Source organism: Podarcis melisellensis (genome assembly GCF_964234715.1).
Source record: "Podarcis melisellensis genome assembly, chromosome: 5".
Taxonomy (NCBI): domain Eukaryota; kingdom Metazoa; phylum Chordata; class Lepidosauria; order Squamata; family Lacertidae; genus Podarcis; species Podarcis melisellensis.
Window position 1 is genome coordinate 14,160,590 of NC_138537.1, and position 14,986 is coordinate 14,175,575.

General features: G+C 48.1%; 1 protein-coding gene across 1 annotated transcript in view; it reads left to right on the forward strand.

Moving 5' to 3' along the window:
• SPATA16 (spermatogenesis associated 16) overlaps nt 1-14,986 on the forward strand; it is a 157,231-nt gene that overhangs the window by 5,697 nt on the left and 136,548 nt on the right. Inside the window, exon 2 of the mRNA XM_081911091.1 lies at nt 5,389-6,010. Within this exon, the coding sequence (XP_081767217.1) occupies nt 5,417-6,010 (594 nt within the window). The 5' untranslated portion in view covers nt 5,389-5,416. The remainder of the gene's footprint in view (nt 1-5,388; nt 6,011-14,986) is intronic.

The following is a 14,986-nucleotide window of genomic DNA, read 5'->3' on the forward strand; positions in this document are numbered from 1 at the left end:
AATGGACTTTGAAGATGCTCAAACTCATAGGAAGAAAGGTACTAAGAGGGAAACCTATGTCCCCATTGTGGAAGGATGTGTGGATCCAGAATTGGCCTCCACAGTCATTTATGGACTCATTGTTAAAACTGTGTTCATGGAAGACAATCTTACTCGGCTATGAGTGATCACCGAAGAAGAAGAAATTTGATGCCACTCAGTAGGATTCTGTCCCTTGTTACAACACACGAATCAGTGAAGGAAACAATTTATTGGAAGAGTTGCCTAAAGGCAATTAGGCCGTGTTCATGGAAGACAATCTTACTCGGCCAAAAGTGATCGCCAAAGAAGAGAAGAAGAAAGAAGGGGCTAATAATAATAATAATAAGAAGTAGTAGTAGTAGTAAATTTTATTTATACCCTGCCCTCCCCAGCCAAGACCGGGCTCAGGGCGGCTAACACCAAATATAAAAACATTTGATTAGAATACAGCTTAAAAAACAAGATTAAAATACAACATTAAAACATTAAAATGCAGCCTCATTTCAGTGGAACTCAATCAAAAACTTTTGGGGGGATAAAAACGTCAAGTCTTCACCAAGGCTAACTATCCAGACTGGTCCTACATGGGCCAGAAAAAAGCCAGGGAAGTCCCCAAATAGGAGTTCCAACACAGAAGGAGAAAGGAAAAAAGAAAGGGGGGAGGAATCAAATTGATAAGACTGTTGGAAGGTTCAGAAAATGTTAGAAGCCCTCCTGAGGCACAGTGGGTCAGTGGGTCTGGCTGTTGACCAGAAGGCTGGTGGTTCGAGCCCACCCAGGGACAGCTGTGGACAGGATTCCTGCATTGCAGGGGATTGGACTAGATGAACCTGGGGGTCGCTTCCAACGCTACAGTTCTATGATTCTATAACTCAGGACAGATTAAAGGCAGCACCCTGCAGTGGAGAGACAAATTATTCCTGCCCCCAGGGTGCTATTCACCTGGCAGACTAAAGTGCATAGTCTCCAAGGCTGGTAGAGTTATTTTGACCCTGGAGACAAATAATCCCACTCTCTTTCCTCCCTTTCCGCTAAAAATTCAAGAATAATACATCCAAATTTGCTGCCCTTGCCAATCAGCTGCTTGAATCCGCCATCTCACTCTGCCTAATGGTAGGGCCAGCCCTGCTTAGTAATAACTTGTATTATGTTGCTACTCAATTGAGCACCTAGCTAACACTTGTAAGAGCTGCATGGTAGAATGTACAAAATTCAGAGTGAAGATCAATGTCTGAGTACCAGGGCAATTTTATTTTTTTAAAATGGTGGGTCGTTTGTGCTCTGCTTCACATAGCTTCACGGCTTTGCTGCTAAAATTAACAGTCAAGGCTGCGAGGAGGCGTCCTCTCTCTCTCACACTCACTCAAACAAAAAAAACAAACCCCAGAACTCAATCAATTAAATTGATTGGCAGCAGGAATTAAGGCAAACAAATGTAAGCAGTTCTGGCGATGCAAAAGTAACAGACGAGATTCGTTTCCTCAAGATGTGATGATGGCTGATAGTGTAGGTGCCTTTTTCCAGCAACAACAAAAATAGACCCAAGGCTTAGTCAACCGTTGACTTGGCCCAGACGACTAGTAATGGACTACCCAAGGCAGTGGGTGGGCAGGCAAGAGTGGGTGGGCAGAGGTGGGCTGTAGGCACACAGAGGAGGTGGAAGATGAGGCAGCAGCAGCAGGGGTATGTGGTATTTTTATTTTTTTTCCTCTAGTAGCAAAAAGGCCCTGGACTGGCCCTGATCCTGGGATCGATGGGCCAATGAGTCTGACATGGTGTAGGGCAAAATCCAACATTCACATTTTTTCCCCAGTAAGTGCAGAATTGTTTTTCAAAAAAAAGGAAAGAGCTTTAGGGGAGAGGAAGTATAAAGGTCATATTAGAAAGACTGCGACAGGGTCACTCTTGATAGCCCAATTTTACAGCAAGGTGATCAGAAGTGTCAGTGTGACTTAGCTGCAGGTGCTCTTTTAATGTGACCTGGTCTTTAGCAATAAGAAATGTACTGAAAGCAGAACCACACTTGTGATTGAATGAAATAGCGCGCACGCACAAAACCGACAGGGCCAGCGTGCCAAACGTAGACTGGACTGAGGGAGGGAAGCATTATAAAGGACTCCTTTCCCCCTTTTAGATTTCAACCCCAACCCTCTCTTCTTCACCCAAGTAAGAGTGGAATGTGCAAGGAGCTAAAATTAGATTGTTTTAAAAGGCAGAAGTGTGACACGGTACCATTTTCTGTCCTTGCCCCGCCCCATTTAAAATGGGTCATTTTTTTTTTAGTTGGGATTTTTTTTCCATTCTGGAAGGGCTGCATGCCTTACTGTTGTGCTTGTCAGTTCTGCGACCTATCATTGTCCGCACCAACGACAACAAAAAGAGTTAATTCCGAAAAGAAAATACAAAGATCAGGATGCTTGATGGCAACAGCCAAATAAAGGCACTTTAGGGAACACACAAAGTCAATTTGGGAGAAATTGCTCTCTGCAAATACCGTTTGGTAGTCTTCCTTTTCATCCTTGCACTGCTATCTTCATTATGAACCTTTTAGGTTAAAAGGAAGATCCTTTCACTCACTGTTTATGACTAGAATTATGCTTTCAGCCACAATGCACTTATGAGGAACGCAATTTTTCCAGCACACCTTTCCTGAAAGAATGGGCAGTTGGATCAAAATTGATCAGGGGAATATTTATCGGACCAAAGTAATGATTTGCTGGCTGTCGCTCCGTGAGACTGCCGAGCGATCAGTTTGCCCAAACAAATTGCGCTTGGAAAACTCTAAATGCTCAAACTGCACCATGGGCCAGTGACTTAGGGGCAAAACTCCTCCTTTTCTTTCACATGGGGGAGGCGCCACTGTGCATGGGGTCCATCCCCACATCGACTACCAATGAAAATTAAGCATGCCCATATTTCCTTTGGTACCAGGGTTGGACATCCAGACACTTGCTTTCTGTAGAGAGGAGAGGCGCAAAGAGTTTATCTCTGTGTGGTGCCAGCTGAGGCAAGTGGGGTTTGTTCCATTAAAGAGTGTGGCTGATGGGGGCAGGTGGTGTGGGAATGTTAAGGAAGGTAGGGAAGGATATATTGAATAAGTGAGTGACGTAGCAGAGCAAATTCCCCTCAATATAGCTGGAAGCTAGTTTGCAGATTCATTTGAATCTCTTAGTTAGGATTATTTCCTGGTATCTCCTTTAATCTCTCTTAAAAGAATAAAGACACAAGAGTCTATCTGAGTAAAGTAACAAAAAGTTTACTCAAATTTCAGTTCACGATATGAAAGCTTGTTAGTTACATAAACAGTGTGAGTTGATCTCATATGGAGACTGAACTCACGTGCTGCTGGCTGAGAACCAGCAGACAGCAAAATGACATAAAGACAACAAAATGGCTGCAGGAGAGCAGCATGGCAGCAAAAGAACAGCAAGCAAGACAAGAGGAAAAACAAGAAGACTGCAAGTGAGAAAATGGCTGCATGACTTGGCTCTTTTAAGGAGTCAGCCAGAGCCACGCCCATCTCCCAGGTCACATGCAGGGGGGAGATGCTCCAGACCAGTGGAACAGGAAGTTACACTGACTGGATGTCCCCTTGCCTGCGCCACTCTAGGGAAATAAGGAATTTTGCATTTGACTGCACCAATGGATCACGTCCCACCGGTGGGTCATGCATGCCCCTTTTTGGTGCCCTGCATCTTTTCCTGCTTCTTTTGTATTGGAGTCCCCCTACCCCACAGCAGCCATTTTGCAATGGACGCCCAGGGTACACCCCCAAAATTCCAAATGTGGCCACTATCCCCAGAAGGCTGACAAAACCTGGGCAACACCCAGCCAGAATGAAGCACTGTTATGAGTCTTATTGATGTCCATGGGAAAGGTAAAGGTAAAGGGGCCCCTGACCATTAGGTCCAGTCGTGACCAACTCTGGAGTTGTGGTGCTCATCTCGCTTTATTGGCCGAGGGAGCCAGCGTACAGCTTCCGGGTCATGTGGCCAGCATGACTAAGCTGCTTCTAGCGAACCAGAGCAGCGCACGGAAACGCCGTTTACCTTCCCGCCGGAGTGGTACCTATTTATCTACTTGCACTTTGACGTGCTTTCAAACTGCTAGGTTGGCAAGAGCAGGGACCAAGCAACGGGAGCTCACCCCATTGTGGGGATTCGAACCGCCGACCTTCTGATCGGCAAGTCCTAGGCTCTTTGGTTTAACCCACAGCACCACATACCTGCAAAAAAAAAAAAATCCCACCCACTGAAACCAATGGGGCTTCTAGGTATTTTGGCCAGGCCATGCCCTGCATTAGACAGGAGTAAAATATCAATGTTGCCTCTTTTTTAGCTCAGCCACACTGTGAGTTAGGTGTCTGCTATTCCCCTCACAGAGGTTGTGAACTGATCACCTTTTCCAATTTTACCTTGGAACCCTCCATATAATCATAGCATTGGAAGGGACCCTGTGGATCCTCTATTCCAACCCCTGCAACACAGGAATGAATATGTAGCCATCCCATATGGGGATCAAACCTGCAACCTTGGTGTTATCAGCACCATGCTCTCACCGACTGAGCTATCCAGGCTACTGATCACTGGACATGCTTCTTGAATCTGATTAGAAGAAACCACATTGGCTAGCCCTGTCTTAGCTGTTAGATTACACTCCCCTTCTCATGCCATCCTGGTAATATTTGAAAAGGAGATTGAAGTGGGTGCATCAAACACCACCATGACTTCACTGCCCACCTTTCTCTTTCTCTCTCTATGTATCCCACCCTTTCTCCTGGAGCCTCATAATAGCATAAAATGGGGTTAATTGTATTTTCTCCCTGCAGCAACCTGGCGAGGTAGGTTGTTGTTTACCTACACCATTTCATTTATGAATCGCTTCCCACGAAGTACCTTCAGGGTAGGCTGAAAGCAGGTCACACAGCAAGCTACGTTGGGCTTTGAACCCACTTCTCCTCATTGCAAATCCCAAAAGCCACTTATTTCACCCCCTGAAAACCTCACCCCTTGGCCAGCGTGTGAACTGTAAGCCAACAGGGTTCCATAAGGAAGAGTCTTGGCAGAGCCCAGGACTGGGTAGGTCAGTACTGAAACAGAAGTCAAAATACCATTTTTGCAATAACAGCTATGGAGGCAACTCAGCTTATTTTCAATAGAGGGTATAATTCCAAAGTCTTTCAAAAGAAAGAGGAGGGAGGGGGGAACTCTGCTCTTTGCTAACCACAGCTGATTGTTGACTTCAAATGGTGCCAGCTGTGGGCAAATTGAATAAAACATTTGCTCTGCATCCTTTATTTGCAAAGCTCAGAACTGTAAACTTCCCCACCTCTTCTGCCTTCTCCCTCCCCCCTCGAACCACCCTCAGGAGTTGGAGTCTAGCTTTTCTGTGAGTCATGGAGCCGGCAAACAACACGCGCTTTGAGAACATTGCAAGCGAAATGTGCCGAAAGGAGGAGCTGAGAGGAACGGCGTACCGGCTGAATGACGTTCCGGAAGCTTTGCAAGAGGTTAGAAGTACCTCGGGGGCAGCGGTTGTGGAAAACGCGATGGAGAAGCTGAAAGCTGGGAAGAGCAATGTCAGGGAAAAACAAGGTCACGATCTGGACAGGTTGGTCCTGAAAAGAAAGTCGGAAAGCAACGATAAGCCAGGCGTGAGGAAGGAACAACGCTTGATGGAGCCAGAGAACCAGGCCCTCCCTGTGCTACTGCCCCACATCCCCCTAAAAAGCCTGATGGAGGTCGAAATGAAGTTGGTGTACACAGACGAGGAAGACGTCACCTATGAGTTTCTGGCAGCTCAAGTGGCCCCAGCCAACACTCAGGCCAAATGCCCCGGGTCTGCAAATGTAGATTCCCCAAGGCTGCCTGGCATGAGCAGGCAACCACAGATGGACAAGTGGCTTCAGGTGTCCTTAAAGGATGCCAGCACTTGCTACAGGCAGAAGAAGTATGCTGTGGCAGCAGGACAGTTCAGAACAGCCCTTGAGGTAGGTAGGGGCCCCGAGGGGAGTTGGGTGAGGTAATGGGGAGAGTGCAAGCGTTAGGTAGCCATGACAAGGGCACTTGGAGGAATGGTGGCCACCAAAGCCCTGACTTAGCTTCACCAGAATCCTTAAGGACACCCTAGATCAGGGATTCCCAATCTTGGGTCTCTGGTTGTTTGGGGACTACAGTTCCCATCATCCCTGACAACTAGCTAGGGAGGATGGGAGTTGTAGTCCAACTACATCTGGAAACCCAAGTTTGGTGAACCCTGCCCTAGATTATGGTGTAAAGGAGAAGCTCCTTTTCAGAGAGTCATTCCTGGAGAACGTGGATGGGGAACGTCAGGCCCAGGGCTCAAATGCAGGCCTCAGGCCACAAACATTCACAGAGGAAACACCTTCCTTTGGAATGTGTCCTTGGAAGGTGATAATGGCTCTAGCCTGCCTGGAAGAAGGATCAGTGTGTGGAGAAATCACTGCCTTTTGTATACCATCTATTTAAGTAGGCTTACCCTTGCACATAAGATTCACCACACTGCTCTGTTTTATGATTTATAGATATTTAATCGAACGTTTTATCAATCGATTCTCTGTTTTTAACCATGTATTTCTTTGCATGCTTGGTTATAATGCAGTACATGGATTTTTCTTTTCATTCAATCATTTCACCGGTTATACTTCTACGCCGCTTTTCACTCACACGAGTCGCAAAGCGGCACACGTACAATAAATAATAACACAGTATTTCACAAGGGCAGCATAAATCATTTAAAATGGCCAACAAATCATCCGCAAAACAAGCACTTTTCTATAACCCTATTAACAAAGCAACTTAGAAAACAGATTAAGCAGGACAACCACAAGAAAAGTCTTATTATTTAAAAAATCTCAAATCATTACAGCACTCGGTGCTTTTTCTCTTAAAAAGAATGTTTAGGGGTACTCTCATGTTCCTACTCATATTGAAATACTGCCCCACAGTGAGGCCAAAAAATGTTTAGGGGCATGCGGACCACCGTGTACCCCACCCCCACCCCCGAATAAAGCACTGTCAGCATTCATAATCCACAAAGCAATATTAACAACATTAACAAACAAAGAACCAAAGACAAGTTAAGCACTGCTGAATCCACACACTCCCTCCCCAACCCCATGACTCCACTCAGTTCATCAAAAGACACATTCACATTATGACTGTCTGTGGCAACATTCCTTCTGAAAGCTCCTGGGGTTCTGAAGGGTGGAGGGTGGAGCGAAGCAGGTGGAACAAGCCCTTGCCATTCCCCTCACTTTTTCATTTTCCTAGCGTTCTTGCGGGCTTTTATGCAGACCGCTTAGGGATTTCGTATATTAAGTGGTATATAAATACTGGGATCATTGTTACTGTAATAATAATAATAATAATAATAATAATAATAATAATAATAATAATAATAATTCATTATTTATACCCTGCCCATCCGGCTGGGTTTCCCCAGCCACTCTGGGCAGCTCCCAAAAGAGTATATACCATATTTTTTGCTCTATAAGACTCACTTTTTCCCTCCTAAAAAGTAAGGGGAAATGTGTGTGCGTCTTATGGGGCGAATGAAGGCTGCGCAGCTATCACAGAAGCCAGAACAGCAAGAGGGATTTCTGCTTTCACTGCGCAGCGATCCCTCTTGCTGTTCTGGCTTCTGGGATTCAGAATATTTTTTTTCTTGTTTTCATCCTCCAAAAACTAGATGCATCTTGTGGTCTGGTGCGCCTTATAGAGCGAAAAATACGGTATATCAGGTTAAGAACTTAATTCGTTCTGGAGGTCTGTTCTTAACCTGAAACTGTTCTTAAAGTGGAGGCACCACTTTAGCTAATGGGGCCTCCCGCTGCCGCCGCTCCGCCAGCACGCGATTTCTGTTCTCATCCTGAAGCAAAGTTCTTAACCTGCGGACCTATTCCTGGGTTAGCGGAGTCTGTAACCTGAAGCGTCTGTAACCCGAAGCGCCTGTAACCGGAGGTACCACTGTGTGTGTGTGTGTGTGTGGCAAAACATCAAACATTAAAAACTTCCCTAAACAGGGCTGCCTTCAGATTTCTTCTAAAAGTCAGATAGTTGTTTGCTTCCTTGACATCTGATGGGAGGGCATTGGTTCCCTGTAACCTCACTTCTCACAGTGAAGGAACCACCAGAAAGCCCACAGTACTGGACCTCAGCGTCTGGGCAGAACGATGGGGGTGGAGACGCTCCTTCAGGTATACAGGACCAAGGCCGTTTAGGGCTTTTTAAAGGTCAGCACCAACACTTTGAATTGTGCTCGGAAACATGCTGGGAACCACTGTAGGTCTTTCATGACCAGTGTTAATATGGTCTCTGTTAAGTTGTGGGTGAACATATCAGACGACACAGCGATTCTTCAAACAGCTCTTGTTTATTCACAGGCCAGAACAGGACTGAACTGAAGGGTTCAGTCAGCCTGCTTATATAGAGCTCCAGTACAACGTAACTGTAACAATTTTTTAAAACTATCCAATCACTGAACTTTCGATCCCTTATTTGTATAACTATCTACAGTATCCCCCTGCTGGCCCAGGGTGAGAACTTCAGTACATAACAGTCTCGGTGGCCGCTCCCCGTCACCAGTACCTAGCTGAGCCTTGAAACTTCCTGGCATGGCATCCAGCAGGCTTTTTCATCTCTTCCAAGCTTACGAGCCTAGCATTCCACCTTTGCCCAAAATGACTGCCACAGAACCCCTTGGGATATAACCCCACAGCTCATCAGGGGAGAGAGAAAACGATAGCATCTGCTGGAGGGACCACCACAGAAGTGGAGCGTTTACACCTACCAGGTGCGCGCTGACGGGAAGCCGCGGCTACTGGCATTTACAGGAAAGCCATCGTAATGTTCTGCCCTGATTTCTTTGGTGCTGCCAATCTGATCTAATTATATTGGAAATCCCTTCTATCGTAGCGCTGTAACTCCCGCTGTGCTGTGGCTCATAATAATCACATAATGGGCCAGGATTTAGGCATAATCAGATTTTCGCTTCTCTGTCATGTTTCCATAACGCTGCTATAAAACTGACATAAGCGGCCAAAAGTGGAGAAAAGAAAACAGAAAAGCAGCACCCATTATTTAAGCATCTTTATCAGATGGGTGTGTGGCAGCTCTGAACCCCCCATCCTACCCTGCCACACACACACACACACCAAATATATATACGATGAAAAATAAGAGAAATTGGATTACCACTGCTGGGAACTGTTTGCTCATGTGCAGCTTCAGCCATAATGGTGGCACCAAGATCTCTTAATCATCAGCGGGTGGCTAGTTAACGTTGCAGAGCTGCTGAAGCTGGAGGCTGCATCAAAAGAAGGGTCACCGAGAGGTTTTGTAATAATAATAATGCACTAATATGTCACACGTTAAAAACTTCCCTGAACAGAGCTGCCTTAAGATGTCTTCTGAATGTCAGGTAGTTGTTTATCTCTTTGACATCTGGTGGGAGGGCGTTCCACAGGGTGGGCGCCACTACCAAGAAGGCCCTCTGCCTGGTTCCCTGTAGCTTTGCTTCTCACAATGAGGGAACCGCCAGAAGTCCCTTGGTGCTGGACCTCAGCGTCCAGGCAGAACGATAGGGGTGGAGACGCTCCTTCAGGTATACTGGGCCGAGGCCATTTCAACACACACACACCCCAGTCCATTTACCTGGAAATTAGGGCACACATTTGGGTCTGGATAGAAACATGGGAAGCCGCCTTGTACCAAGTCAGACCTTCTGCGTTCAAAGCGGATGTTCTGCCGCTGAACCACATCCCACCAAAAATAGTAGCATCTTGACTTCACAGGGACCAGCCAGTTGCCTAAGGGAGGCCTACAAGCAGGACCTGAGTGCTGCAAAGCTCTCCTTGCTTCTTCTTCCCAGCAACGGGTATTCAGAGGCATTTTCGTCTGGAGGAGGGTTCAGTTCACCTGCTGTCTGAAGGGACACAGCCCAGACAGGATGGTTAGTTGGTTGTTTTTTAAATCCTGCTTTTTATCCTTTCTTTCAGACAGCTCCTGAGTTAATGAGTTGCTTTTTTTATCCGGCTTTTCAATTACAGTGGTACCTCAGTTTAAGAACAGTCCTGTTTAAGAATGATTCTATTTACGAACTCCGCAAAACTGGAAATAGTGTCCCGGTTTGCGAACTTTACCTCGGTCTAAGAACGGAATCCGAACGGTGGAAGGGCACCAGCAGTGGGAGGCCTCACAGTGGCGTAGCGTGGGGGGTGCAGCCGGGGCCGGCTGCACCATGCGCAACACCTGGGGGTTAGGGTTAGGAGGCGCAAATCCACGGGTTAGGGGGCGCAAATCCACGGGCTAGGGGGCACAAATTACTTGCCTTGCCCCGGGTGCTGACAACCCACGCTACGCCACTGAGGCCTCATTAGTGAAAGCACACCTCGGTTTAAGAACGGTTTTGGTTTAAGAACGGACTTCCAGAACGGATTAAGTTCATGAACTGAGGTACCACTGTACCAAAATGGCTCACATCAATAAGGGCGAGAGGGAGGCCCTGATAACAGGTTTACGGTCTGACAAGACAGGATGTGGAAAGGAAGGGGAGTGGAAAGGAGGGGCAAAAGAGGAAGAAGATGGAGATCAGGTCTTTAATTTCAGGACAAAGCACTAAACCCAAAACATTTTCATCCATTTAGGGCCACGCTGATTTTCCCAGAAGCTTGCTTAGATAGCAGTTGGTGGCTCTTGTTCCTTGGCCAACAGTTGGGACCAGAGTTTTCTTTCGCCCTTGTTTCTGCAGTCCCAAGGCAGTTGGAACAGAGTGTTCTTTCCGGCAGTGAGCAGAGGGGGAAGCGAGCCCCTTCTAGATTCTCCTCCTTTGGCCGATGGATCGGGCCAAGCCGGTCATCCTCCTTGGCTTGATGTTCTTTCTCTTCAATTAGAATTTGACCCTGGAGAGAAAAGGTATGCGATGTGCGAATCGGCGCACTCCATTTGTCCCCCTCCTCCCTGCAAGTGGCGGTCAACAAAGTGGAGAAAAGCAGCAGCAAACCAGTTGCATTGCAGAGTTTGGCTGCAGCCGCGCAGCTCTCATATCATCAGGTTCCTGCCTTTGCAGGTAGCAATCGTTGACCTTTGCCGTGCACATATAAATACTCACCATTTTTCTAAGTTTACAAAAAAAACCCCAGCCCATCTAGCATTTTTTGCGTGATTGCCAGCTGAAGTGTGCAGGCTGCAAACAAGCCTCTTCTGACATCTAGCCCTCTTTTTTCCCAGCATTTGACAATTAATCCCACAGGGAGGCGACATTTCAAAAAGCCCTTGTGGTTTTCTAGCACATTTAAAAGCCTATCCAGCCTGCTGGGGACTTGGCATTTACAGCTGTACGACCAGATTCTTCTATGTATCGCAGCCCACAAAGTGATGCCATAAAGTGTAAATAAGTGCAGCACTAGGCCCCAGGCTGCAGCGAGACCCCATTTCCTCACCGTGTCCGTACCTCCCCCCCCCCATGTGTGGCTGGCGCACTTTGCACAGGGCAGCAAAATGTAACGTAATGGACAGGAGCCACTGAGAGGAACAGGGCTCCAGAACAGCAGGCGGAGGAAGCAATTTGGCTTGGACCTACCTGAATTTTCTTTCGGTGGCAGTGACCCAGAAGGGATTCTTCTTGCACGAAGGAGGAAGGTTTGAGTCCAGTTTAGCAAGGGGGGAAAATGTAGGACTTGCAAAACAGCAACAACAATAAAACCAAGTGCCACCATCTCTGACCCAAGTGGGCTTGTAATTGCTTTCAGAAGTGGATCTTGAACTCAGTTTATTCGGAGCCAGAATGGACGCCACCGGACCTCTGATGTCAACAGGCAATGTGATGGGGTCTGATCCCTCCCACAATATGTGTAATGGTTATAGGGGTTGCTCGTGCGTAAGTTGCCGCCACTCCTGGCTACGTTGCCTGGTTGAACCCTTTCTGTCTGGACAGCCCTTCACTTCGTGGCTGTCTCAGTCACTGGCAGAATCCGTCAGTGGGCGTTTCTTGAACTTCTTCCAGCAAAGAAGTTCTTTGACGCCAAGTCTCCTCCTACTCTCCCTGCGCGGAAGTCTTCTGCGCAGGGAGGGTGTGGGCAGCGGAGCACCTGTGCTCTCCCCGCTGGTCTCTGGTGAGGAGTCCTGGAGCCTCCTCTCCAATTCCCCCATCTGCCCCCCTTCTCCACTGGTGTTATGCTGATTTCCTTCCCCAGCAGATGGGCTGCCTCTCTCCCTGCTGGGACCCTCTCCGGCATCCCCCTGGAGCCTTCCCTCCGTCTCTGGCTCCGATGGCAGTTCCCTGACAATATGCCTCCTCATCTGCAGGCTTGAGGGCATCCTGGGCAAAGCGCCCCTGTGCCCCTTCCCAGACCACTCACAGGCTGTCTTCCCAGGCACTGGCGGGTTGGCATTCCACTCCTGAACTTCGCTCTGGGAAAGAATTGTCATTTTTTTAAAAGCAGCCAGCCAGAGAGCCAGAATTGGTTAGTGCTTCTCGGCTATTGGTTCCTCCAAGCCACAGCCTAGACTCTCTCTCCCTCTCTGTGGGTCAGGGCAGCTGGCAGCCTGCAGTGGAAGCAAACTAGCTCTGTCTGGTTCCTCAGCTTGCTTTTCCTGTTGCCACCCACCCAAGCACTCCCTTCCCCTCCATGCCTGGCTTGGCCCATGGCCAGACTCAGCTCTAGCAATGTTCCGGCATCCTCCTCCTTTTCTTCACTGCTTCTGGGCCCCACCCCGATATACCAATGGGGCTAAAACAAGCACTGGAAATAAGAACACCGGTGACCACAGCAGCACCCGTAGGTGGCTCACTCAGCACTTCTTTACAGAGCTGAGCAGTTCAAGGACACTGGCCTCAGACCCCAAGCCGTTTAGTCCATATCTCCTCTCACACTCTCCCACCCACTGAGGAGCCAAGTTTAGGAGTAGGTCAGCAATAAGGAATACCTGGTGTCGACAAAGTTAACTCTTTATTCAAAGGAACCAAAACAGCTCAGGCCTAGTGGGCACAGCAACTTTTCCTGGTAAGCCTTGCCCCAGTGAGGTAGTTGCCAGGTCCCTTGCCTTCCCTCCGCTCTCTAAGTCTCCTCCTTCCCTGGGTCCTTCTCAAGCCATCTGAGACTTTGTCGCCTTGTCCGTCTCTGCTCCACTCTCTTCATACCTCTTCTGGTTCTGGGAGACCAGGGGGAGAGGAGCTGATCGCAGCAGGAGACTCCCTGGCTTCTTCAGCCGCCTGCCTCATCTCTGTTGCTTGGGCCCCCTCTGCTGCTGCCTCTGATTCTTGACTGCTCTCTGCCCCAGCTTCTTCCTGCTCACTAAACCCTGTTACCTCTTCAGCTTCTTACACCTCCTGCTCCCATTCTCCTCCCTCTTCTCCCTCTGACGACACATCGTCATCCAATCTCCTGGCTCTGAGTCTTCTTCCCTTGAGGGTTTCCTAGCTGATGCCTCCCATCCGTCCTCTGCAACCAGCCAGTCCATGACAGCTGATGGGCACTGCTGGCAGTGGAATATCTCTCCTCCCTACATTAAGTGCAAATAGACCTTAAAAATGGGTGGGGGTATAGCTCCCTCTACCACTGATGGGGCCAACAGCCACATAAGAGGGTGGGAGAGAAGGTAGGAAGATATGGGGAAGAGGCTTCAAGGAACGTGCATTGGTGGGTTTTAAGGGCAGGAGAAGCAGAATCCTCCACCAGATGAGCCAAATAAGAGATATATGTATTTTAAGGCAAGCATTATGATGTCCCCACCCAACCCTGGAAAATACATGCCGCTATATCCAATGCAGCTCAACGTAAACCTGTTTGCATTTCTGTCGGCCACATAGCTCTAGGCCAGTGTTCTTCAACCTCAGACTACAACACCCACCATCCCTGACCATTGGTGATGGGTGAGGGTGATGGGAGTTGTAGTCCAACTGGGGACCCAAATTCAAGGGACACTGCTGTAAGCAATGGTGGCGAGAGCAGAAATATTAAGTGGAAGGACTCACTGCCCTTTTATCTGGTGCCATCCCTTGCTTAGGGTGGCACTGTGGTCTAAACCACTGAGCCTAGGGCTTGCTGATCAGAAGGTCGGCGGTTCAAATCCCCGTGACGGGGTGAGCTCCTGTTGTTCGGTCCCAGCTCCTGCCCACCTAGCAGTTCGAAAGCACGTCAAGTACAAGTAAATAAATAGGTAAACGGTGTTTCCGCGCTCTGCTCAGGTTTGCCAGAAGTGGCTTAGTCATGCTGGCCACATGACCTGGAAGCTGTCTGTGGACAAACGCTGGCTCCCTCGGCCTATAGAGTGAGATGAGCGCCACAACCCCAGAGTCGTCCACGACTGAACCCAATGGTCAGGGGTACCTTTACCTTTATCCCTTGCTTGGTTTGGGGAAAACGTAGGTGTCTTTATGATATCCACCCCCATCTCTTTGCCAGGACTGGCATTATCTGCTCTCCTGTTAGAGCTATAAGAATGTAACATGGTTAATGGAACTGTGGTTGCCTAGAGCATGTTCCCTGGGGGGAGCTGTTTCCAGGTGAGCAGCTCTAAGCACCATTCTTGAAACAAAGCTTTTATTCTCAAGAAAACTTTGTTGCAGGCTGAAGATACATGAAAGTTCTAAGGGCAACATGCCCAGGGCTAACCTGGACCATTTTATATCCTCTTACGCCAAACAGTCAGACATATATCCACTGACCCGTATTGCTAGTTACTTGGGGGGGGGGGGACAGGATCTCCAAGCACCTGGATTTCCCATCATCCTCCCTTCCCCGTTATGCTGTTTCTTGATTCACATCCCAGCGCTCAGGTACTCCACTTCAGCAAGCCCTTTACATTTGATTTGCAAAGTCACTTGCAGTCATTCTCATTATCGTAGGATCTCTGCTGTTTAAAAACGGCTTAAAAGGTGCGTTTTGTCATCCTGGGTAATGCAGTGGTCCCCAGAGGCTGTGAAATGGCCTACTTTTTGTGTG